Below are 27307 nucleotides of genomic sequence, written 5' to 3'. Positions count from 1 at the left end.
GTGCATAAAAAAGAGTAACAGATGGGGTATGAGGGGGAGGTGGGGCCTAGCGGAAGTTAGAGATAAGTACCGGTACTTATCCGTGTAAGCGGAACAAGTGCTACACATGCCCTTACACTTCCTCCCTTACCACCATTCAGGCTCCCTCCTGGTACTTATCCGTGTAAGCGGAACAAGTGCTACACATGCCCTTACACTTCCTCCCTTACCACCATTCAGGGCCCCAAACAGTCCTTCCAGGTGAGGCATCACTTCACCTGTGAGTCGACTGGGGTGATATACTGCGTCCGGTGCTCCCGATGTGGCCTTTTATATATTGGTGAGACCCGACGCAGACTGGGAGACCGCTTCGCTGAACATCTACCCTCTGTCCGCCAGAGAAAGCAGGATCTCCCAGTGGCCACACATTTTAATTCCACATCCTATTCCCATTCTGACATGTCTATCCACGGCCTCCTCTACTGTAAAGATGAAGCCACACTCAGGTTGGAGGAACAACACCTTATATTCCGTATGGGTAGCCTCCAACCTGATGGCATGAACATTGACTTCTCTAACTTCCGCTAGGCCCCACCTCCCCCTCGTACCCCATCTGTTACTCTTTTTTATGCACACATTCTTTCTCTCACTCTCCTTTTTCTCCCTCTGTCCCTCTGAATATACCTCTTGCACATCCTCTGGGTCACCCCCCCCCGTCTTTCTTTCTTTCTTCCCGGACCTCCTGTCCCATGATCCTCTCGTATCCCCTTCTGCCTATCACCTGTCCAGCTCTCGGCTCCATCCCTCCCCCTCCTGTCTTCTCCTATCATTTTGGATCTCCCCCTCCCCCTCCAGCTTTCAAATCCCTTACTCACTCTTCCTTCAGTTAGTCCTGACGAAGGGTCTCGGCCTGAAACGTCGACTGCGCCTCTTCCTATAGATGCTGCTTGGCCTGCTGCGTTCACCAGCAACTTTGATGTGTGTTGCTTGAATTTCCAGCATCTGCAGAATTCCTGTTGTTTGCGTTTAAATGCCATTCTTCTGCTGTGCAAGATTAACTTTATCCTTGTAAGACAGAGAAATAGAGATAAACTTCTAAAGCTACATAAAATCGGTGCAAGCCTGGACAGTTTTGAAATAGTCTTGTAAATAGAAGGTGAACTGATAGAGAACAAAATGCAATTTCTCTAATTGATGCTTCCTGGTGTGAGAAATGTACTGGAAGTGCAAAGAAAGACCTGAAAAAAAAACAGATTATTTTTCCTTCAGCAGAAGAGTTCACTGAGTGATTAAAGTTATTTCAAATGATGAAGAGTTAGAGTGAAGTAGTAGAAACAAGTAATTGCCAGTGACCTAACAGTCTAGAATTAAGGAAGATTGGATTTACAATTAACTGTAAAGTGTGTGGGATAAATAATAAATTTTTTAAAATGCAATTTGCATTCTGAAGCTAGAGAATAAACTAGTAGAATGAACTTTTGATAGAGTAATTTTGAAAGCTTACTTACTTACTAGCCCATTACGTTTTGGGCAGCAATAAAGACCCACCATCTCTGGCAATGTTCAGGGCTTCCTTCATCATGTCAGTAGCTTCCTCTTGGTTTTCACTGCTGTCAGCCATTCAAGTCCCTGGTGGAAACTCGGGAATACTGTTGCACTCAGATGTAAAAGGATTAAAGGCTTATTTTGAACCCTCATATGTGGTTCTTGGATAATTCAATGAGCAATTTTCTGATCATGATTGTAATACAACTCAAATCTGGTATATTTCCAGATTTAGCAGAAGTGATATTTATGATAAATTTATTTTCCTTTGTTAGGACTTTATGCTAGTTGGCATTCAGTTATCACAACAGTTGTTGGGTCTTATTTATGAAATCTTATCGAAATAAATTTGAAATTTAGATAGATTAAATATGCCTTGTACATATGAAGGTTGAGTAAAAGATATGATGTGGATCATACACCTTTGCTTGGAGAACATAGAGAATGCAAGTTATTGAGCAATGTGAATTTGGTATCTGTCCTGTTAAGTTAGTGCATACGCTAATACGCTGTTTCAGCCAAAGAAGCGAGGTCTAAACAGTGGGAAGCAGTCATACAATTGTGCTATTTAAAGGCATTATCAATTACTTGAAGGATTGTTGGGGACCAAGTCAGTGGAAAGTTCTGTGAAGCGGCAATGAATGAACAGATTGCTTTTCACAATATTGAGACAGGTATTTTTTCCAAGCTATTTTGGCCTGGCACAAACAGGAACAAAAGGAGAAGGCAAGGACTATTTCAATAAGAAGGGTATAGGAAGAATGGGGAAACAGCTTTGGTGTAGAGGATGTAGCCTTCAGGCGTTGTTTGGAAGCGCTTTCCACCTCGAGAGAACAATGTTTCCAGAGGATGGTTTTCAAAGGCAATGATGTAACCAACCATTCACCTGCTGATCTGGGTTGTTCTGCCTTTAGAAGTAATTTGCTGTTACCCTGTGGTCTTCAGATCTCTCCAGGTAGCTGCAGCTGATGCATACTATACCTTAAAAGCTGTGGCAATGCTGCATGCCAGCAACGTGGCGAAGACCCTCAATGTGCCTGCATTGCCTGATGCTCATTGTTAAGGCAACAAGAGTAAAATCTCTCTCTCTGTAAGAAGCTCCACAACTTCCTACCAATACAACATATTTTATAACAGATGTCACCAGCTGGAATGAACTGGTCTTCTGCTGGAGTCAACAGCAGTGTGTCAAACTTCCCTTCTCCTAGGAGCTTTGAGTACACCTCAGAGAAGAAGGGTTAGTTAATACCAGCAATGACAATCCTTCAGAAGATGCTGGCATGATGCTCATTTGTGCAAGTTCTTTCCTCTAGTGCACAAAAAAGACTGAAATAATTCATAATTGCATGTGCACAGATGCAAAAATCCATATTTGTTACCAGCATTATATACACTATCTTGCACACAACACTAGGACAGGTTTTCATGAGTCCCAGAGCATTACTGTTTTCATTCATGTTTCTTGTATTGTTGAATTCCCTACAGCACAAATTTCCTGCTCTGCTCAAGACAAGGGAAATTGTCCAGGAATGAGTGAAGCCCCTGGAGTTGAGGGGGTGGAGATTGTGGAGAAGGATAATGGTAGGAGATGTTCCTGGGAATCTATAGACAATGGTGGGGGTGGGGAGTGGAATCAGCGGATCAGGGTGGAAGGGTGAAGCTTACCGGTGATTGGAGAATCAGAATTGGTATGTGGGGAATGATCAGAGGATCAGGACTTGTTCAGGTGTGACTAAAGATTGAGAAATCTTAACATTGCGAAACCAGGCCCATGAAACCCTCGACAAAATGAAGGATCAGTGCCATGCTGGTTCAGAGCTGGTAGGGCTGAGAGAATTAAACACAAAAGAGTAGAGTGCATGAAAGAACAGAAGTTACTCACAGTTACATGTGCACTAATACAAAATATGCATGGCGCCTGCATTATATGCACACAAACCATGTGTGGACATCTTGTGCTCAATATAAGACATAGAGGGTTGTGAGACTGGAAATTGAACTAGTGGAGTGAGTTTTTGATAGAAAAACTTTGAAGGCTTGTTTGAATCTCAAGAAAGAATGGGGTGATGATACTAAGATAATTAAAGTAAATTGTTTTTTATATCATGAATGCAGCACAGCTCAAATGTGCTCCACTTCCAGATTTAATAGGAGTTGGTTTGGATATTTATGATAAATCTATATGCCTTTGTTGGGACTTCAATATATGCAAGCCAACATGTAGTTATCACAACTGTTGATGGCTTAGTAGAGGATTGAGATCTTATTGGACTGAATTAAGATTGTTTTTAAATTTTTTGCCTTTGCAATTTGGTTGTAGCAAATAATTTTCGATATATTGTCTCTGCCCAAATGTAACAGATTATACATGCCTTGTGCATATTGAAAGTTGAGTGCAAGATTTGATGTTCATATGTGTTTGCTTGGAGGGCATCATAGAGAATACGGGTGTTATGTCAGTAATCATGTATTTGGTTGTGTCAGGGGTTAAGATGGTTGGTTTGGGCAGTAGTTCTGTACCATTGGGAGGCTCTGAAAGATAAAATTTAAGTATGGAGTTTCCTGATACCACACAATGGAACCTCAGCTGCCTTGGGTATGATCACTGATGGCTCTCCCAGGAAAATGCTAACTATTTCCCCAACAATGCTTGAAAAGGAACACATGAAGAGGAAATTACATCATTTAAAGCCTTACTAATGTCAGGAAGAATGCAACAGAATTTCCGAGTGATGCACAGCAATCCAGAAATGGTTCTTATCATCTTTCACTTCATCCAAATGGGTTGTTAACCAGCCACTTCTGAAGTAAACAGTGCTGTATGTTAAAATTTCCAGGGTTTTTTTTTTGCAATCTGCCTGCAGATTAATAATTGGTAGATTTTCCTTTCTGTTTAATTTAAGCAAAGTGGCAAAGTTAACAGAGCAATTAAATATCTAAAAACTCACTCTGTCAACTCAGCAAGGCAGACATATTGCATTTTTTTATTCTTTTGAGGTGTGATTTCTATTTCCCACGAAATACAGACAAATTTAGATGAGACGCTCTCATTTATCTATTAGTGATCTGAGTTCAAAGGCAGCCTTTACAAAGCAACATTCCAATTTTAAGTCTGTGCAGACTTTCTCCTTAAGTTTTTCCTCAGTGATACTTAACATGGGATTTGACCAAAATGTTTAAATTTATTTTGCTGTTTTTTATCAGCTTCATGTTATGGTAATCATGTTCTCAACTATTCTTCAAGGAGACAATATATTGAATGGCAAAATTGATGATAAAATTATACCAACAATTAACAGTGTGAACATTGTAACCTCACCTATTCAGTGCCATTATCTTTTTTCTAGCTTAAAAACAAGAAAATTGAATTGGTAAAGGGTCCACACAAGGTGACATCATCGGTGAGCGTTAACCTTTTCTTGTAGTTATATTTTTCTCCATTCCCTCTTTTTAGGTTACTCTATGCCATAATCCATAATTTATGTGAAAGGTTAGACAGTTGATATACAGTAGTCCCTGATTCTTGATCAACCAAATACCAGAAAATATCTTCACTTACTATATCACAGTTCTATGTTATTCTAGATGTTTCTTGCCTGTTCTTCTCCTCCTTTCTGGCCTTCTCAAGTTACATTGCTCTGCTGGTTAATAGGAAATTAAATTGACCAGCTCCAATTCTTATGCTGCCATGAATTAGGTAGTTAATAAAAATGGTGTTCACGCTCTTGACCATTTCCTCTTCCCCAGTGAAGGAGTGCTGGATTCTCAGGCATTAACTTGCAAGGAAATCAAAGCAACGTACTGTGTATCACTTCAAGGCAAACACTTGTTAGTGCAGTTGTCTTCTTCTTCTACGTCATCCCAGCTACATACATACATGTTTTTGGTCAGGCTTATCAAATTCCTGCTGTCTAGAGGAAATGGCTACCCTTATGTTCCATGTTTATTTTTGCAGTTAGAGTACTTTTTGTTTTGCCTTTTAAAAGAGTACCATCAGCAATGGTATTCAGTCCAGCAATGCATTCTTCGGGCTTGCCAGTTTTGGCATGATCATGTAATTTTATCCCATTTAAATGTCACTGCTGTATGATTCAATTACACTCTTATGTATCCTTCTCCTTCCCAAAATATTTATGATGACCAATAAATAATACCATCAAATGGAGGATATGTCAATGCCCTGTTTTATATGAACCAAATGGGAAAACACTGAATATACAGCATACAACAGTAAAGGCCTTTCAACCCATGATATTGTGCCAACTTTTTTTACCTACTCTAAGATCAATATAACCCTTCCCTCCTAAATCGCTCTTCATTTTTCTATCATTCATGTACCTATTGTAGAGTTTCTTAAATATCCCTACTGTGATCCCCCTCTACCACCATCCCTGGCAGAGCATTCCATGCACCCACTATATACGTGTTTTAAAAAAGCTGTTGCCGCTAACAACCCCCCCCCCCCATACTTTCTTCCAATCACGTTAAAGTTATGATTCCTTGCATTAGCCATTTCCGCCCTGGGAAAAAGTCTCTGGCTACCACTCAATCTATGCATCTTATCATCTTGTACACTTCTATCAAGTCACCTCTTCTCTTCCTTTGCCTCAAAGAGAAATGCCCTACCTCACTCAACCTATCCTCATAAGAGATGCTCTCAAATCTAGCCAGCTTCCTAGTAAACCTCCTCTGCACCCTCGCTATATCATCCACATCTTTACTATAATGAAGCGACCAGCACTGAACACCATATTCCAAGTGTGGACCAGCCAGTGTTTTATAGAGCTGCTACATTACCTCACAGATCTTGAACTCAATCCCCTAACTAATGAGGGCCAACACACCATACACCTTCTTAATAATCCCATCAATTTGTGCAGCAATTTAGAGGGATCTATGGATTTGGACCCCAAGATTCCTCTGTTCCTCCACATGGTCAAGAATCCTGTCATTAATTCTGTATTTGGCCTTCAAATTTGACCTTCCAAAGTGAATCAAAAATGAGTCATTGTAAAGTCATTCAATACTTTATCAATGTAATGGACTCAAACATTGAATTGAGTGGCTTGCTCTGCAGTACCCTTGTTTCTTCTGCAGAATTCTTGGATTATCAAGAGTAGTCTGAGCAAATATGGAGATCAAAATAATGAACTGGATTAAAAATATATTTAAACTTATTTATATCTGTATTTATTTATTGAGATACAGCATGGAATAGGCCTTCCTGGCCCTTTGAGCTTAGCCACCCAGCAATCCCCCTATTCAGTCATAGCCTAATCATGGGACGATTTACAATGATCAACTGATAGGTCTTTGGACTGTGGGAAGAAATCAGAACACCTGGGGGAAACTAACACGGTAACGGGGGAGAATGTTCAAACGACTTATGAGCAGCAGCGGGAATTGAACCTGAATTGCCTGTACTGTAAAACATTGTGCTAACCACTACGCTACCGTGCTGCCCCATATTGAGTTCACAGACGGTAATTCTGGCTAATCATTCGAAGCATCACTGCTTCTTGTCATTCTCTTTCCTGCTGTGTGAACATGCAATGAGCTATTGGAATTCAGCCACTCCGATCTAGAGAACTGGAACACAAAAGGGTATCAATTAGACTACAGTTGTTAAAATCCAGGTTAAGCTGCACCCAGAGTATTCTGAACACTCATCTTCAGAAAGATAGATTGGCCATGGAGGGGGTGAAGTGAAGGTTTATCAGAATGATACCTGGATTCCAAGAGTTCACATACAAGGAGAAATCACACTGCAATATTACTTGTAAGTTAGTAGAAGAGATTAAGGAATGACTTGATTGAAGTTTTCTAGATATTAAGGGAGACAGAGGGGTTATTAAAGTCAATCATCACAGCTCCAGGGTGTCACTGCAGGAGTTCTTGAGGACGGCATCCAAAGATTAATGACTTTCAGCTATGCTCAGTTTATCTCATCCATGGCTGCAAGTATTTCATCAATAGTTGCACTAAGTTCAGATTTATTTGCAACTTCCCAGCAAATTAACCTATCTCCTTGTTTACAAAACAGAGGCAATATCCAGCAAAGTGCTGTAGAGAGGTGGGCACTGTTTCCACCATGACACCGTCTCCAGCAAGAGCGAATCTAACCATTTTGACATTTATTGGCTTTGCCATCATAAAGTCATGGTTGTGTAGCCACAAAAGCAGGTCAGAGGCCTGATGGTCTGCAATGAGTGACTTATTTTCTGACACCCGAGACCATTTCCTCTGACTGTAAGATGTGAGTCCGTTTTTATGATAAAATAATCTCTACTTTTGTGGAGGAATACAGGTCAGAAAATGCTCCTGAGCGAAGCAGCCTGCTTAAACCAGCAACACATCCACTGCAGGAAATGTATACGCCTTGTGCTATCACCACCTTGTGACGTCTGCAAAATGTACTGCAACTGTACCAACTGAACTTCAAATTGCATTCCTTTGCAGCCAATAAAGATAAAATCAGTCTGAATGTAGGAACACCACTACCTGCAGGTTCCCTTCCAAACTGACTTGGAAATATATCATGGCTCCTTCATCACTGCTGGATGTAAATCCTAGAACTTCCTACCAAACAGTGTAGCAGTTTTTAACACAAACACCGTAGTGATTTAGGGAAGTCATGCCACGCCATCCTTCCAAACAAATACAAATGGACAAGATTGTCAGCAATGTGAACGTGCCATAAATGAATATAGAAATACCGTGTAATGTAGTAATGGGTGCTACCCAGAGTTAATGGAAATATAATCTGATGTCTCTATTTTAGCATCTTGTATATGGCCAATTTCAGCTGAATTTTCATAGAAATGCTTCGAAAAGATGTAATTCCCTAAAAGCTTAAGCTTTTGAATATGAACATTTAGTGTTCCCAACTTTGAGACTGCCTTTCTCTCTTCACAACTTGCTTGGGGATTTTGGCATGGAGGAAACAAAAGAGTGAAGATTTATTTTTCAAAATTAGAGAGAAAATATAACTTTTAAACAATTTTTCATTTTTGTACTCCATAGACAGAATGAATACCCACAATGATTTATGAGTCCAATTTCTTGAGCAGTGTCTTTTTATTGTTTTGATATAGAATGACTATCGCAAGCTATCTATGCAGTGCAAAGACTTTGTCGTTGGTGTCCTCGACCTGTGCCGAGACAGTGAGGAAGTTGAAGCTATTCTGAATGGTGACGTGGAAGCTGATCAAGATGAAGGACACAACTGTCAAAGAGCAGGCTTGACCCGTGTCAAACTGGCCATCAAATATGAAGTCAAAAAGGTAAACTTTCCTTTAGAGTCTTACCATTTAGTTACACTTACAGTTTCCACTAACAATGTGCACTCTGAACTTACATCCAGTATTTTATTTGCTCTAGATAAGTAGCTTTGGGTTTCATTTACAATGACTGCATAGTGCTGACTCATTCATGCCAAGGATAGAAATGACAGAGGCTGGTGAAGATCAGGGTTGGGGGTCGTTAGCTCCCTCATAACTACTAAGTACTTGGCAGGAATGAAAATCTGAGAAGGGTCTCACATGGAAACCCTGTGTTTTGAGAGGGTGCATTTTACTCTGTGAGACTTATTATGGTTTCAGAGAAGAAAGTTTCAGATATATTTTCCTGAATATATCTTTTATACCCAAAGACTATCAGCAAAGACAGCTTCAGCTCGAGGGAAAGTTATTGCAAAGTTCATTCTGGCCCTAGTTAAAACTGCACTGGGGACCATTTTGACATTAGATGCTGCTAATTTGTACAGATACTTGAAACTTCCGTGAGCCTTGGCAGCCAGTCTTATCTATCTGGAAACCCCTAAAGAGTAATATTGCAAAGAATCAAATTCTAAATAAGTATGTACACTAAAGATTTTAACCTTCCCAATATTGATCTTCCCTGGTTAGATAAAATCAACCAAACAGTCCGTGGAATAGCAATGGATATAGAGTGTCTATCTGAAATTTTTGTATCTGCTGCTTTGACAGCAATGATCAAAAGAAATAAGTATCAGATAATCCATAAAGGAACTGCAGTTTTAAAACTACCTCAAACTTTAAGGCTGCACTGTTTAAAAATAAATAAAATGTCAGTTCAGCAATGTGCTTAATGATGCTCTGAGAGATCATTTAGTTTGTGGAATCTTATAAGAAAGCATTCAAAAACAACTCCTAACTAAAGCATTTAAAACAGCAATTAAAATTGCCGTATTCAGTGGAAACCACAGACAGACATAACTGAGTTGCAGTCAGGAATGAAGGACAGCATAAACAAAATGCAGAATTGAAACAGAAATCAGCCTGGATGAACAAATGGTGTTACCACTGTGGCAGGGGCTTGCATACACCAGAGCAGTACAGGTTTAAAGGCAAAACTTGCAGAAAATGCGGCAAAGTAGGACACATACAAGGAGCATGTCAGTCAGACAAAAATAAATGGACTGCACAGGGAAGAGAAAAAGATTAAAAGTCAAGGTGCAGTTTAAAAAAAAAAGCACCAATCTGCATGCTGTTGATGAAAAATCTGATAATGATGAGAGTGCCACAGGACTATGTAGCCTTGAAATTTACAATGTGAAAATTAACTATAAACAAGTGATATGGCCGACAGCAGAAGTCAACAGCAAATTAATTAAATTGGAATTGAACTCATGCTTGGCTGTTTCAGTCATTCCACAAAATGGGTTTGAGAGGCATTCAAAAATATTAAACTAAAGCCTGCAGATATCCAATTAAGAACTTAAACCGGAGAAAAGTAACTCCAAAAAAAAAATACAACAACCAACAAGCCACATTGGGCTTGTTTATGGTAAAACCAAGAGGGCCTTCATTGTGGGGATGTGAGTTGCTGAGACTATTACAACGTGATTGGAGATCCATCCACCATTTGCATGTCACATCCCTTGCAAATTAAGGAAAGTACTGGATAATACCACAACTGTCTTCATGCTGAACACCATGAACCATTACCCAATAGAGGGAAAACAGGTGTTGGTGCTCTCTGATTGGAAAGCATATTGGACCAAGGAAGGACCATACTGCTCTTAGGAAGCGTAAAAGTGACAAAAGCAGTGATCCAACCATAACCGTTTTTGTAGGCAACATATCTGAGAAAGTTTCAGATATGTTAATCAGGCAGGCACATGCAAAATGTTGCTTGATTTAAAGCAGGAAAAGAGTTCTAGGAACTTCAGGAAAGTTGCAAATATTCAGCTTTTGTGAGTACAAAGAACCAGAATCCACTCTGCGTGCATTAAGGATATTGCATTAACTTCAAGTGGGAGACAAAAAGCTGCTTGTAAAAGTAGATACAAAGACCAAAGCCCAGCTGGATGAAAGGAAGGTCAAGAAAAAAGGAGTCTATGGAAAACAGAGGGTTTGTCAGACGATGCTGTGGATGAGGAAACCAGAAGGAGAGATCAGTTCATAAAGGGAGCAATAGAAGGATTAATAAGAGAATATTCCATTGAACTAAATGAAGCTTCCAAGATCAAGATGCACAAACTAGAACAAAAAGGATGAAGAAGAAAGGGGGGCTGCTGCTGCTGTCAGAACCACTTCCTGCAGTCTCAGAGTCAACTCCTACAACCATCACCCAGAACCTGGGATTGTTTCACAGCCACAAGTCTCACCTGCCAAGCAGAGTGATCCCCACCCCCTTGTCAGGAAAGACATTATCCCACAAGAGTAAGAAATCCTCCACAGCGATTAAATCTTTAGGCCTGAATGGGACAAGTTAAATTTTGCTGTGGATGTATGGATATAGAAGTGGTATTATATTGTATATAGTTAAGATGCATTTTATATTGAAAGAGTTTGTAGCTAAGCATAGAGGAGGGTTGTGCATTTAATATTTCAGTAGTATTTAGTTAATACTGTAAATATATTGTTTGATAAAGCATTTTTATTTAAATAATTAATTATGGGTTGTATGTAAAAATAAGTGAATTGCATAGGTAATGATGCTACCACATGATAAGTGAGTGCTTTGCTTAAAGAACAAATTAAGATTCACATCTCAGCTCTCTTGTTTTCCTTTGAATTAGTTTAATGGTTTGGAGTTACAAACCATAACACCTACACTGCCGAGTTTCTCCGGCATTTTGTGTGTGTTACTCTGGATTTCCAGCATCTGAAGCAGCTTGTGTGTTTATCATTTGCAGCCTCTAAATGATCCCTCTTTCTCTGCCAGGCCTTTACACCTGTGCTAGAACAGCTAAGATTCAGGGTGGTAAAAGTTAACAGTCAGGGTGGATCAGAGAGGACGTTTTATTACACCAAGAGGACATTTCGTTCTTTCAGTGCAAAACCATTCTGAAAGTTAGCATGATTCCAGTGAGCCCACTCTTTTCTTATCTCTGATGATTTTTATAGAAGTTGATGGGGAACTGGTTTTATCCTACAATCCTTTTATCAAAGGGAATTCACCACTGGATGGCTATATTCTGCTGGACACCAACCAAAAACTGAGAGTTAACCTTCAGTTCCCAGTGCTGTCTAGAGCAAAATTCGGACCGTGAACCTTCTGACTTGGAGGAAGGAATGCTATCAGTAAAGCAAAGCCTGAATGGGACCAATTACAATTTGCTGTGGATGTTGACATTTGACAAATGTTGCCGTTGACAATCATTCTGTTACATTTTTTTCTGAAAGCTCATTCACATAAATAAATGTATGAGAACTGAAGAGTTTCGGAATGTCCACCGATATGTTGGAGGTATTGTTGTAATCAATAATTGTGTGTTCCTTACAGTTTGTAGCCCATCCAAATTGCCAGCAGCAGCTACTCACAATATGGTATGAAAACCTCTCAGGATTACGGGAGCAGCCCATCACCATGAAATGCCTTGTGGTGCTCGTTATTGCAATTGGACTCCCATTTCTTGCAATTGGCTATTGGATTGCACCATGTAGCAAGGTATGCAGTGTTGTCTTTATGAAAGAAATTTCAAAAAGCTTTGAAATCAAAGTGGTGCATTGGCATACAAAACCTTAGCCCAGCTGTCCCAAATTTACTTATCTAATATGTTATCTTTGCCATAGATCAGTTTATTTCAAATGAATTCCATTATAAGTACATTCAGCTCAACATAACATGACTAATGTCCCACAATATATTTTCAAAGCTTGGTTCTTTATGAAAATAGTTACAAATATACATTGCTTGCATCATTTCACAATTTAAATGTGAAAATAAAGCCGCAGGGCATGAAGACATAAATTAAAGTTTTCAATTTGTGAGCAGCAAGTTAATCTGCACATGTTGTGTGTTAGTTTGGACGTCAATGTTACTGTCAATGGCAATAGTACTTCATTGTCATTTCTCATTCTATTTTCCTCAAATGTAGCTGTAGAAATGCGTACTTTGAAATTCAACTCTTTTCATTCTAAATTTTGCCTGAGGCTTGCCCTTGTCTTTTCATTTCCGTCAGATACTTTATCTTGCCCAATTTAAAGCCATTATTAAAGGGATAAAATTTTCATTTAAAACTACTAAGGCTTAGAAATGTCCACAACTGAAAGAAACTAATGTAATGCCCTGGTTCACATTTTTACTGTTATGCTGTAGGTATTTCATTTAGCAGCTCTGTAAGAGCAGTTCATTCTGCTTTCAGCATGTTTGGGTTATTTTTGAAGATAAGGGATGATGAGGAATGTGTGCCATCCAATTAGGATGATGGAACTGGGGGTAGGTTTGATGAGGGACACTGAGGTTGGTCATGGGGCTTTTGTTTGGCGGGAGCTGAAGAGAGAGGATGTTGGAGAGAACCGGTCGTAGGATTCGACACTGTGTGGGACCATGACTCTATGGTCCCAGGTGCCAAGATCGACTGAAGATCGGTGAATATCAGTGAAGCCTTGAGCTCCAACTTGTGCACAATGACTGTTTAATTAAAATGGGCCCTTTTCTTTTTGTTTTTCTTTACTATCCCTTCACTTAAGTTAAGGTTCATAAATATGATCCCTTTAATCATATGTACTGTCTCTTATTTCGTGGCACTAATTTGTAACAGGGTAGCACAGTGTCACACAAACTGAGGATTAGGGTGGAAGAACCGTCTCAATCTCACAAGTTTGGCAGGACCAGATTGTGTCTTCCCTTGACTTACGCAGCCAAAGAAACCGGGAGTTTCACTAAAAACAGGCATGGAGGGCTGTCATATACAGTTGTCAAAAATCAATTAATGCACACATTGATGCCATTGTTGTCAAATTACTTTGTTCATTCACAATCCACAAGAAGCTTTGGCACATCATACATGTAGATCAACTTAATATGGTCCATGCATAGATCCTCCTTTTATATTTTCTGCTGAACACATGTTGATCTGTCCCCAAAGTGCAAGGTTCTCTTACCACCGGTTCCACCCCAAATATATCCCAGCCCACCCCTTATTGCCCCTCCCCCTGCTGCTCTCATCCCAACCATCACCAGCTCGTCCTACCTTCCCCAGCCTTTTGAAAATGTGACACGCTGGAGTTCCTCTGTGATGGTGAAACTAGAAGATGAAAAATTGTGGAAAGCTGATTCAATTCTCAGTAAAGGCTTCAGTTCAGTTGCATCAAAGGTTTCATACACTGGACGTGCTTTAACTTAACCACACATCAAAGGCTTAGCACTCCTTTTGAGGTTTAGAACTGTTTCAAGGCTAAAGCATTTCTATATTTTTTTTAATGTTTTTTAAGAAATTGGTACCTTTACTATGTTATTGGCTGATCCAAATAATGTTTAATAATAGTGATGTAATTTTTAAACAACATTTCTCTGGTACATATGTTTAAGAAAATCATGGATATCTTCTGTGGAGCTCTTATATAAAATTCTAATCATAAAAATCTATTGAAAAATGGCCCATACTATAGAGATATATAGATAAAATTATTGATATTGTAAGGCAAAGGTGAAAGAATAGCTTGAATTTGCAGCAGGAGCCATTAAGAACCTCACATTGATTTACAGTGTCATGGTTTAATGTTATTGTGTTAACTCAAAACATTTTTCATGTGGCAGGTTTGAAACATGGAAGATGTACTAGAAAACTAAAGCAGTTGAAAATAGAGAAACAATCGTCAGGAGTAGGAAATTATTTTTTTACTCTAATATGATATGTTTTTTGTAAGTGTACTTGGACAACTACTCTGGTTATAATTGGTGGTTTGAAAATTTCAGAATAGACTTGTCATACTGTAGTAAACAACTTGCCATTGTCTGCTTCATAATCTGCATAATCATTCAACATTGTCATCACAGTTTACCGTAATTCAGGGATACAGTACTTTACCTGAGGAAGTGAATTGTATTGAATTGCTTTTATACCTATTTTAGTAACATCTATGTTTCTGACAGAAGGTCTCTGATATTGTACACTACCACATAGTAAGCATCCAACTAACAGAATAAATTATTTCTTTGAATTCATGTGATTTTCTTAAATTAAGGCAGCCTTTCAGCTCTGCTTTAATTTAACAAAGTCTCGTATTTCTAATGTATTTTTAATTTCTCGTATTAGCAAACAATCTTTGACCCAGATGTTATCTAGATCGCCAACAGTCATGATCTTTATTTTCCTGAGGAGACACCTGGAAACCAGAGATGTATGTTTTACTCCAAACATGCATCTGATTTCGCTAACACCATGGTATTCAACATGTCTTTGATCAAATGTGCATTAGTAATTAGATAACTATTGTTTTAAACACTGGAAACCCCACATATTTATTTATTTTTACTGAATAAATATAAAAGAGAGAATTTTTACTTTAGAAGCTGTTTCCATAATGTATGCACATGTGTAATCACCCTGCATTAATAACTATATTGCTCTTCTAAAAAATTATATTTTGAAATTATGCAAACAGCACAGCTCCCATTGATAAACCATGCAGTCAGATGGTGAATATTTTTGGAATTCGTTAATATTTTATCTCCGACTGTTCTAGTGGGCTTTATATCTTGAAAGGCCTGCCAGAATGGTTGGAAACAAGAAAAAACACATATATGCAATCAAATTAGATAAAGTAGCTGTCCTCAGAATACTTCCAATGTGAAATCAAGCACTGTAAAATTCCTGAATTTTTCTTTTATATGTAGGAAGGATTTTTGTTGAAAAGAAGGAAAAACCAAGACATCAGCTATTTCCTATAAATTTTGACACTGTATAAAACATCATGGAACTATATTGTGAAGCTGTAGTAAAGGAGAGCTGTTTTGCATGTCCAGGATTTTCTTAAACGAAGATTTAATATCACAGTTTTAATAAAAGTGCAGCTTGATAAATTATCCAAGTCCACTTACAAACAACTTTTCATATTGGTGCAAAAATTAATGTTCTGGAACTTGTTTGTCTGTCGTCATCTACTTTGAAATCCATCTAGAATATTGAGATTAGTTTATTAACATAATAAATAATCATAAGTTCACTGACTGAGGGATAGATTGACTTTGAAGGTAGATAAAGGTCACTATTGTTGCTGGAAAATTATGTGGCTATTGATTGAATAGATCCCTTGTTGATTTATGTATCTTGAGGCCAGTATAATGTCTAACATTTCACAAAAATAATCAATTACTGTTTTAGGTTACACTTAGTTATCTTCATTTCAATTTCCCGTTTCACAAACAGGAAGGTTTTTAATGAGGCTGTATCATTTTCTCAGTTTCTGGTCTGGTTTTAGAACATGCAACAAATGTCAGCACAGAGGCAGTTGAGACTATCTACAAATCGTTGGAATTTTGGCTGCAAACAAAGAATTTGCAACTATTTGGTGGAATTTTGCCAAGAAATTCATCCAGGACCATTAAACACAGATAAATAAATTACATTGGAATTGAATTTTAGGGGAAGAGTACAATGGGCTGATTTCACTAAGTAACATGCTTGGAATATGAATGAATTCCAAGGCAGATTTTCTTTAAAGAGAGAAGATCAAAGAATACTACTTACTTATTCAGTGAGCAAGAGGGAACCTAACTTAATTTTTCAGAATTCATTACTTTTTGAGAAATCAATCTACAATTATTGATCTTTGGTTGTTTTTAATATGATAAACGAGAGCAGTCCACTAAATCAGCTGGCACTATCCTAAGATGACCAAATGGATTATTTATTCTTCATCAGTCTATGGGCCTTAGCATGTTTTAACAATCGTAGTGCTGAGGCATTTACTGTATGGAAGCTTCCTAGCATGACAATATCACTTCTTATGATCAGTCACCATCACCTGTAATTTTGCTGTCAGCTCATTTAGTGCAGCATAATGGTAAACAGTCCAAATAGCTAAACTGTTGCCTGCAAACATCACAAAGAAGTAGTTAGTTCACACACCAGTTCAGGAAGGGGATACAGTGTGTTTCTGCCTGACTCTACCAACTCTTCTTTACATTTACTCCTCCTTGATGCTGTGCACAACTATTCACCCTGAATTACCTCTAGAGTTTAATAGCTACCTGATGGCATGAATATTAATTTCTCCTTCTAGTAGAAAATGTTTTAATTCCCTCTCCCTTCTTCTTCAATTCTCCACTCTGCCCTCTTACCTCTTCTCACCTGCCTGTCACCTCCCCGGTGCCTCTCCTTCTTCCCTTTCGCCTGTCGTACACTCTCCTCCCCTATCAGATTCCTTTCTCTCCCGCCCTTTATCTTTCCTACCCACCTGACTTCACATCACTTTCTAGCTATCCTCCTTGCGCTCCCCCCACCTTTTTATTCTGAAGTCTTCCCCCTTCCTTCCCAGTCCCGAAGTAGAGTCTGGGACCAAAACGTTGACTGTTTATTTGTTTTCATAGACACTTCCTGGCCTGCTGAGTTCCTCCAACATTGTGTGTGTGTTGCTCTGGATTACCGGCATTTGCAGACTTTCTTGTGTTTATGATTAGCTACATTTTCCAAAAATATGCTGATGTTTCCAAATGTTATGCTCAGGGTGTGAAGAATTAATGATCTCAGCTCAGGGAACTAACGGTTTAATTTTTCATTGAGGAAACAAAGCAGAACAATATAATTAATATAAATTTTTGATGTACTTCTCATGTGGCAAAGAATTTTTCAAAATATTATGATGATTAGTACATATGCCAAACAAAATATAAATTTACCAATTGCACCCTTCATTTATCAAAGTGTTCTAGTTCAGAACCATGAATATTCTTTGTGCTTTGATTTTGGAACTGACTACCAGGAGTCATAATAGACTTGCTAAAAATTCATTCAAAGCTCTCTCCTTAAAGAGAAGGTTTCATACTTCAATGCAAATAGATTAAGGAACGAAACATCACATAATTTCCTAATGAGGGCTGATTAATTGAATTATGTTTCTGTCAGAGCCAAAGCTTTTACTCTGCTTCAGATTTGACTGTGATTGTTTAGCAAATTGAGGTGCAGAGAGCAAATGCATTGGCAAATAAAGATCTTCCCTCAGTTTATGTCAGCAGATTTATTTCTCATTCCAAGTGTATTTTATCACTGATATGGTTATTGCTTCCTAGTTCGACATTCCTCTGCCATTCTGCTCCACTGCTGATTGTGCAGACTTTGATCAGGGCATAATTTCATCTGGTGTCAGCCTTTCAGTCTGAGGAGTGACTTGCTTCTGATCCATTTTGCCTACCATCACCACAGGTCAACAGAAGATGCCATTTCATTGGCTCTTCACTCAACCCTGGAACACCTGAACAGTGAAGATACATACATCAGGGTGCTGTTCATTGACTTCAGCTCTGCATTCAATCCTATCAAACTAATCCCACAAAACTAATCAATAAACTTCAAGACCTTGGCCATAATACCTTCTTGTGCAATTGGATCCTCAATTTCCCCACTTGCAGACCCCAGTCAGTTTGGATTGGCGACAACATCTTCTTCACAATCTCAGTCAGCACAGGTGCACCATAAAGCTCTGTGCTTATTCCCCGCTCTACTCACTTTACACTTAGGACTGTGTGCCTAAGCACAGCTCCAAAGCCATATTAAAGTTTGCTGATGACATCAGTGTCATTGTCCAAATCAAAGGTGGTGACAAATCAACATATAGGAGAGAGACTGAAAATCTGGTTGAGTGGTGTAATAACATTGACCTTTCACTCAATGTCAGCAAGACCAAGGAGCTGATTATTGACTACAGGAAGAGGAAACCAGAGGCCCATGAGCCAGGCCTCATTGGAGGATCAGAGGTGGAGTTAAATTCCTCAGTGTTATTATTACAGATTATCTGTTCTGGGACCAACATGCAAGTGCGATTAAAAAGAAAGCACAGCAGCGTCTCTACTTCCTTAGAAGTTGAGAAGATCCAACATGTCATCTAAGACGTTGACAAACTTCTATAGATACACAGTGGAGAGTATACCGAGTAGTTGCATCGCAGCCTGGAATGGAAACACCAAAGCCCTTGAATAAAAAAGCAAACAAAAAGTAGTGGATATGTCCCAGTCCAATACAGCCCTCCCCATCACTGAGCACATCTACAGGGAGCGCTGTCACAGGAAAGCAGCATCTATCATCAATGACCCCTCCATCGAGGCTGTGCTCTCTTCTAGTTGCCACCATCAGGAAGGAGGTAAAGGAGCCTCAGGACCCACACCACAAGGTTCAGGAGCAGTTTTAACCCTTTAACCATCAGACTCTGGTTCAAGATAACCACTCAACTTCATTCACCCCACCATTGAACTGTTCCCACAACCTATGAACTCACTTTCAAAGACTTTTCATCGCAAGGTCTTGATATTTATTGCTTATTTATTATTTATTATTATTATTTTGTTTGTTTTTATTTCTTTCTGTAGTAACACAGTTTGTTCTCTTTTGCACATTGATTGTTTGAACGTCTTCGTTGTATGCAATTTTTCATTGATTCTATAGTGTTTCTTTATATTTGCTGTGATGCCTCCAACAAAATAAATCTAAGGGTTATATATGTTGACATATATATATTTTGATAATAAATTTACTTTGAAATGTGTGATTGAATATGTATTTGAATAGTTAATGGCCTAAACATTTGGTCAGATATCACATTTTTTTGAGTTTAATGCAATTGAATTTCAATGTTTTTATATTTAAATTGCACTCACTTGCTGTGAATTATCGAGTTCTCCCCAAGATACAATGAAAAGCTTATCTTGCATACTGTTTATACAGGTCAAATCATTACACAGTGCATTGACCCAGAATATGGTAAAACAATAACAATGCAGAATAAAGTTTAAAAACTACCAGAAGAGTGCAGTGCAGGTAAACAATAAGGTGCAAGATCATTAACAAGGTAGATTGTGAGGCCTGGAGTACATTTTATCAGACAAAAAGTCCATTCAAGAGTTTGATAACAGTAGGATAGAAGCTGCCCTTGAGCCTTGTGTTATGAGCTTCAGGCTTTTGTATCTTGTGCCTAATGGGAAACGGGAGAAGAGGTAATGTCTGGAGTGGCTGGGGTCTTTGATTATTTTGACTGCTTTACTAAGGCAGCGAGGAGTTTAGACAGATTCTATAGAGGGGACGTTGTTTCCTGTGATGTCCACAAATCTCTGCAGTTTCTTGTGGTCACATGCAGAGCAACTGCCAAGTTTCCAGTTAGAATGCTTTCTATGGAGCATCAATAAACATTGGTCCAAGTTGATGGGGACATGCTGAATTTCTTTAGCACCTGAGGATCATATTGCCATAGATCACATCCAGCCCATGACATCTTACTTTCCGGTTCTTCCTGGGAACATTATATGAGTCTTTTAAGCCAGAGAACCGCAGGCCAGTGAGTTTAACTTCAATGATGGCTCATTTACTGAAGGAAATTCTGAGAGCAGGATTGGAAACGCAAGGACTGATCAGGAATTATCAGCATGGCTTTGCATATGCAGATTGTGTCTCACGAATTTAATTGTCTTTTGAAGATGTCATCTACATAATCTTGTGAGTATTTTATATTGTGTTTAACTATATGTAGTGTGGTGTTGTGTATCTTAAGTTCTGTGATGTTGTCCTTACCACTGCACAATCAAAGTTCCTCAGGAAGAATAAAGTGAATTAAATTGAATTTAGTGATACTTTTGACCTACATGATAGACTGGTCTGGGAAGTGAGATCACATGGGATCCAGGGTGAGTTAACCAAATTGGCTTGGTGGATTGAGTTAGAAGATGGTTTTGAAAGGTTGTTTTTCAACTTGACAATCCAGTGGTGTGCTGTAGTGATTCATACTTGGTCCCCTAACGTTTGCCATGTAGAGAAACAATTTAGATGAGAATACAGATGGTATAATCAGTGACACTAAACTTGGTGGTGGTGGACAGGAAAGAAGATTGTTTAAGGTGCAACAGGATCTAAATCAAATGGAATGACAGATGGAAGCCAGTCAATTGGGAAATGGTGGATTTTGGGAAAGTAAACTAGAGCAGAACTTGTACACTAAACAAAGAGATCCTGGAGTATGTTGTTGAACAGAGAGAACTAGAGATACAGCTATGGATTTCCCTGAGAATGACAACACAGACAGACAAGATGGTGGAGGTAATGTTTGACACGCTTGGCTTCATTGAGGACGAGAGGTGACTTTATAGAGTGTCATGAGCGGCACAGATAAGGGTGGTCACAGACTTTTACCCAGGAAAGTCTAAAGCTAGAAGGCATAGGTTTCAGGAGAGAGGGGAAATATTTAAAGGGGGCCTCAGTTTTTCACACAGAGGGTGGTAGGTATACAGAAGGAGCTCCAGGAGGAAGTGATGTCGAGATGTATAACTACAAATTAAGAGACATTTGGACAATGGATAAGAAAGGTTTAGAGGGATATGGACCAAATGCAGGCAAATGGGACTAGCTCACAAAGGCACCGTAGTCAGCATGGAGATTTGGTCTGAAGGGCAATTTCCGAGCTGTTTATGACTCCGAGACTATCCAAACTAAATAAGGCGGTCGATACGACACGCTTTCCTTGTTAGCCTTTCTTCATTGGGCCTTGACTGCTGGAGCTAAAATTATTAAATTGGTAAATCAATACTTTGACATTTTAACATTTAAACAGAGATGAATGGAACCATCAGTTGATTTAAAATGGCTTGAACTGATGGTAGTTGATTCACTGTCATATCAATTTGTCCAGGTATTTTTGTATTAAAATTTAATTAATGATTTAATTTATGCTTTTTATATGAAGGCTTAGTTTAGCTCCATTCATACATGCATTATCCATTACCTTTTTTATTGTTATCGATCACTGTAACTGTTGTCGGAGTTCTAGTCAGCTTTTTTTTTACAACAACCATGATTCATAGGAAAAACTTGTAACACTGATTGTAAAAGTTCAAGATCTCAAAAACTCATGTGCAGCTTTCTAAAGACTTCTATTGTCCTCTAACTTATACAATGATTTAAGATCAGAAAACAGTACATTGATGCATTTCAAGCAACACACATCAAAGTTGCTGGTGAACGCAGCAGGCCAGGCAGCATCTCTAGGAAGAGGTACAGTCGATGTTTCAGGCCGAGACCCTTCGTCAGGACTAACTGAAGGAAGAGTGAGTAAGAGATTTGAAAGTGGGAGGGGGAGGGGGAGATCCAAAATGATAGGAGAAGACAGGAGGGGGAGGGATGGAGCCAAGAGCTGGACAGGTGATTGGCAAAGGGGATATGAGAGGATCATGGGACAGGAGGCCCGGGGAGAAAGACAAGGGGTGGGGGACCCAGAGGATGAGAAGGGGTATAGTCAGAGGGACAGAGGGAGAAAAAGGAGAGTGAGAGAAAGAATGTGTGTATATAAATAAATAACGGATGGGGTACGAGGGGGAGGTGGGGCATTAGCGGAAGTTAGAGAAGTCGATGTTCATGCCATCAGGTTGGAGGCTACCCAGACAGAATATAAGGTGCTGTTCCTCCAATTGGCTGTCTGGGTAGCCTCCAACCTGATGGCATGAACATCGACTTCTCTAACTTCCGCTAATGCCCCACCTCCCCCTTGTACCCCATCCGTTACTTATTTTTATACACACATTCTTTCTCTCTCTCTCCTTTTTCTCCCTCTGTCCCTCTGACTATACCCCTTCTCATCCTCTGGTTCCACCCCCCCTTGTCTTTCTTCCCGGACCTCCTGTCCCATGATCCTCTCGTATCCCCTTTGCCAATCACCTGTCCAGCTCTCGGCTCTATCCCTCCCCCTCCTGTCTTCTCCTATCATTTTGGATCTCCCCCTCCCCCTCCAACTTTCAAATCCCTTACTCACTCTTCCTTCAGTTAGTCCTGACGAAGGGTCTCGGCCTGAAACGTCGACTGCACCTCTTCCTATAGATGCTGCTTGGCCTGCTGCGTTCACCAGCAACTTTGATGTGTGTTGCTTGAATTTCCAGCATCTGCAGAATTCCTGTTGTTTGCATTGATGCATTTCCATTAATTTGTTTAGCCAGTGTAATGTTTAATGAGGATATTGCCCAACCAGGAAAAGGTGCTGCTTTGCAAATACTTTTGATGTTTCCTCAGTTATACAATTATTTAAGATTACAAAATGATACCTTAATGCATTGTCCATTGTTTAATTGGAAAATGTGCTGTCCCATAAGGATATTACAGCCATCAGGGAAATGCACAGCTATATAAAGGCTTTTTTATTACCTTATGCCTTCTATAACAATGTAAGATTGTAAAACAATACGTTAATTCAATGTCCATGATTTAATTAGCAAATGGACTATTTAATGTTGATTTTGCATAGAGCAGGAAAGTTGTAACTTCAGCTTCCAGCATTCGATGTGCTCATCTACCTCAGAACAATATTAAAGATATTGATAAGTTAGGGACTAGAATGCAAAGTAACTACTGTTCATGTTCCTTGTTAACAAAATATGTGATTCCAGCTGGAAAAAAAGTTATTTGTAGTTGTCAAGGAAGAGCAAAATTGAGGCTCATTGCTGAAAGAGTTAATGCACTCAGTCTTCAAACACATGCAGTTAGACGAGGGTTTCCCACCTCAGTGGAACTGCAACCCAGAGAGTCAAATGCAGCAGGAGCATGATAGGAGGAAATGGGATATCAGCTTCTGGTGGTAATGCTTAAGTAGTTTTCCAGTGTGAAAGTCAGTTTCAAAAAAGAGAACATCAGGTGTTTAACAGGGTGCACAGTTATTTCTGAGGTAAAAATACTGATTATCAGCATGTATCTAGAAGATGGATGCATATTTTAATTTCTTTCTTCTAGCTGGGGAAGATTCTAAGAAGTCCCTTCATGAAGTTTGTGATGCATGCAGCATCCTTCATCATCTTTCTGTGTTTACTAGTATTTAATGCCTCTGACAGATTTGAAGGCATCAAAACCTTACCCAATGTCACAGTCCTGGATTATCCTGAACAAGTCTTCAGAATGAAAACCACCATGTTTACTTGGACAGAAATGCTAATCATGGTGTGGATACTAGGTAGGTAGATTCCTTCATGGAAAGTGTATGTAATAAAATCTTACTTATAGCAAAGAATTGCGTGAAAAGTAACTGTCCAAAATAATCTATTTATAGGCATGATGTGGACTGAATGTAAGGAAATTTGGACAGAAGGACCACGGGAGTATATTTTCCAAATGTGGAATCTTCTAGATTTTGGAATGCTGTCAATTTTTATAGCTGCATTCACAGCAAGATTCCTGGCATTTCTGGAAGCTTCAAAAGCACAACAGTTTGTAGATGAACTTGTGAAGGATAATAACCTGTCACTTGTGCCGTTGCCACCAGAAGTGGAGTACTACACCTATGGTAAGGTAACATTCATTACTGTTTGGCTTGAGTGCATTTAGTAAGGTCTGCTTGAACTCCAAGACCATTGGATTAATAATATAGTCTAATAGAACTAGGTGAAGCTGATATTGAACAACTAGAGACACCAGACTGCGGATGCTGGAACCCAAAGCAACGAACGATATACTGAAGGAACGCAGAAGGTCGAGCAGCATCTGTGGAGGAGAAAGGAATCATTCATGTTTTGGGTCAAAACCCTGCATCTAGACCTGAAATGTTGACAATTTGTCCACCCGAAATGTCGACAATTTCTTCCCTCCTACAGATGCCACTCGACATGCCGAGTTCCAGCAGGCTGTTTGCTGACACGTAGTGCTGTTTTTAAAACTGTGACTTTTCTGGTGATGTCTCTTGCTTTGCTGCTGTAACTTTTGTAGACAGTCGAAGAAATTCCTTCTCCTCTGGTCATATATTATCCTGGATGCAAATTCAAAGGTGGCTGAAGCTGCACGTTCTTAGACACTCAGCTTAGAGCACGAAAAAGAGAAGTGCTAGATATATTAAGCACCCATAGAGATAAAGTCAGCATGTCCAGGTTGATGATCTTGCATCAGAACAGCTCAGATCTGTCATCTCACAATAGGAAGGCTATGGTTAGAGGGAGTTCTGATCACCACACTATGTGAAGGATATCAGTACACGATGTGGAGAAGATTCAGATAGTGTTACCAGGAAGGCTTAAGTTCTCAGGAAAGATTAGGTAGGACAGTTCTCTTTTCCTCGGAGCAAAGAAAACCGTGCGATGACATGATAGAAGTATATTGAATTATGTGCGGCATATACAGCAGACATCCCACGTCTCCCAGATATCACAGAAATCAATTTTTTGAGAGCGATTGAGAGAGAGAAAGCAAGAGAGAGCGTGAGAGCGACCACGAGAGAGAGAGAGCACGAGCGAGAGAGAGAGCAAGAGCGTGCCATGGCAGAATGTTCCAAAAAAAAGAAAATATAAAACGTACGTCACCCCAGACTACACTAAAGTGTACCTCTGCCTAATAGGGGTCAAAATAATGACAGTGTTGCTCAGTGCGCTGTTTGCAACAGTGACTCTTCTATTGTCCATGGTGGGTTAAAATGTAAAAGACATGTTGAGGTGAGTTTAACAGGTGTCATTCGTTCATTAGCACAGCTCCTGTACTGTACTTTCCTGTACTGTGGAAGATGTCCTGCTTGGTCCCTGTGCCAAAGATGCCGCACCCCAGCGGCCTCAATGACTACAGACCGCTGGCATTGGCCTCCCACATCATGAAGACCCTGGAGAGACTTGTTCTGGAGCTGCTTCAGCCTATGGTCAGGCCACACTTAGATCCCCTCCAGTTCGCCCACCAGCCCAGACTAGAAGTTGAGGATGCCATTGTCTACCTGCTGAACCATGTCTACGCCCACCTGGACAAGCCAGCGAGCACTGTGAGGGTTCTGTTTTTCGACTTCTTCAGTGCGTTCAACACCATCCACCCTGCTCTGCTGGGGGAGAAGCTGACAGCGATGCAGGCGGATGCTTCCCTGGTATCATGGATTCTTGATTACCTGACTGGCAGATGACAGTACGTGTGCTTGCAACACTGTGTGTCAGACAGAGTGATCAGCAGCACTGGGGCTCCACAGGGGACTGTCTTGTCTCCCTTTCTCTTCACCATTTACACCTCGGACTTCAACTACTGCACAGAGTCTTGTCATCTTCAGAAGTTTTCCGATGACTCTGCCGTAGTTGGATGCATCAGCAGGGGAAATGAGGCTGAATACAGGGCTACGGTAGGAAACTTTGTCACACGGTGTGAGCAGAATTATCTGCAGCTTAATGTGAAAAAGACTAAGGAGCTGGTGGTAGACCTGAGGAGAGCTAAGGTACCGGTGACCCCTGTTTCCATCCAGGGGGTCAGTGTGGACATGGTGGAGGATTACATATACCTGGGGATATGAATTGACAATAAACTGGACTGGTCAAAGAACACTGAGGCTGTCTACAAGAAGGGTCAGAGCCGTCTCTATTTCTTGAGGAGACTGAGGTCCTTTAACATCTGCCGGACGATGCTGAGGATGTTCTACGAGTCTGTGGTGGCCAGTGCTATCATGTTTGCTGTTGTGTGCTGGGGCAGCAGGCTGAGGGTAGCAGACACCAACAGAATCAACAAACTCATTCGTAAGGCCAGTGATGTTGTGGGGATGGAACTGGACTCTCTCACGGTGGTGTCTGAAAAGAGGATGCTGTCTAAATTGCATGTCATCTTGGTCAATGTCTACCATCCACTGCATAATGTACTGGTTGGGCACAGGAGTACATTCAGTCAGAGACTCATTCCACCGAGATGCAGCACAGAGCGTCATAGGAAGTCATTCCTCCCTGTGGCCATCAAACTTTACAACTCCTCCCTTGGAGGGTCAGACACCCTGAGCCAATAGGCTGGTCCTGGACTTATTTCATAATTTACATATTACTATTTAACTATTTATGGTTCTATTACTATTTATTATTTATGGTGCAACTGTAACAAAAACCAATTTCCCCCGGGATCAATAAAGTATGACAATGACTATGACTGACTAACATTATTTAAACTAACTGGCTAGCTGCTAAGGAGCTACTCTATTGCAGACATCCCACCTCTCCCAGAAGTTCCGAGAGTCTCCCACAAATTGATGGTGCTACCTCGCTGAAATGAGTTTTTGCAGGGTGGGATGTCTGTATACAGGGTAGACAAACAGTGTCTGTTCCCTATGGTAGGGGTGTCTATAAGGTGAAAAGGATGAGGTTTAAGGGAGATTTAGGAGATAAATCTTTCACGTAGGAAAGTAATTTACATTTGAATCGAGCTGCCAGGAAGCTGGTGGAGGCAGGAACTGTAATAACATTTGAGAGATCTTGGCAGGCCCTGAATTGAGCCAAGCGGAATATGGAAGTGAGATTGGTATTGATGGACATGATGTTCTGCATTAATGTGGTAGGCTGAAAGGCTTGTTTCTCTGCTATACAACTCTATGACATGCTGCAAAGTCCAGTTACAGTACTTGAAATCATTGAATATGAT

General features: G+C 39.9%; 1 protein-coding gene across 1 annotated transcript in view; it reads left to right on the top strand.

Annotated features, from left to right (window-relative positions):
- LOC134344928 (short transient receptor potential channel 3-like) overlaps positions 1-27307 on the top strand; it is a 139529-nt gene that overhangs the window by 56812 nt on the left and 55410 nt on the right. The window contains exons 3-7 of the mRNA XM_063045061.1: positions 4872-4925; positions 8619-8807; positions 12277-12441; positions 23693-23909; positions 24006-24239. Coding sequence (XP_062901131.1) covers positions 4872-4925; positions 8619-8807; positions 12277-12441; positions 23693-23909; positions 24006-24239 — 859 coding nt within the window. The remainder of the gene's footprint in view (positions 1-4871; positions 4926-8618; positions 8808-12276; positions 12442-23692; positions 23910-24005; positions 24240-27307) is intronic.

The sequence above is a fragment of the Mobula hypostoma genome, chromosome 4 (genome assembly GCF_963921235.1).
Source record: "Mobula hypostoma chromosome 4, sMobHyp1.1, whole genome shotgun sequence".
NCBI lineage: Eukaryota > Metazoa > Chordata > Chondrichthyes > Myliobatiformes > Myliobatidae > Mobula > Mobula hypostoma.
The sequence above is the reverse complement of the archived record's forward strand: the minus strand, read 5'-3'. Positions and strand labels throughout refer to the sequence as shown.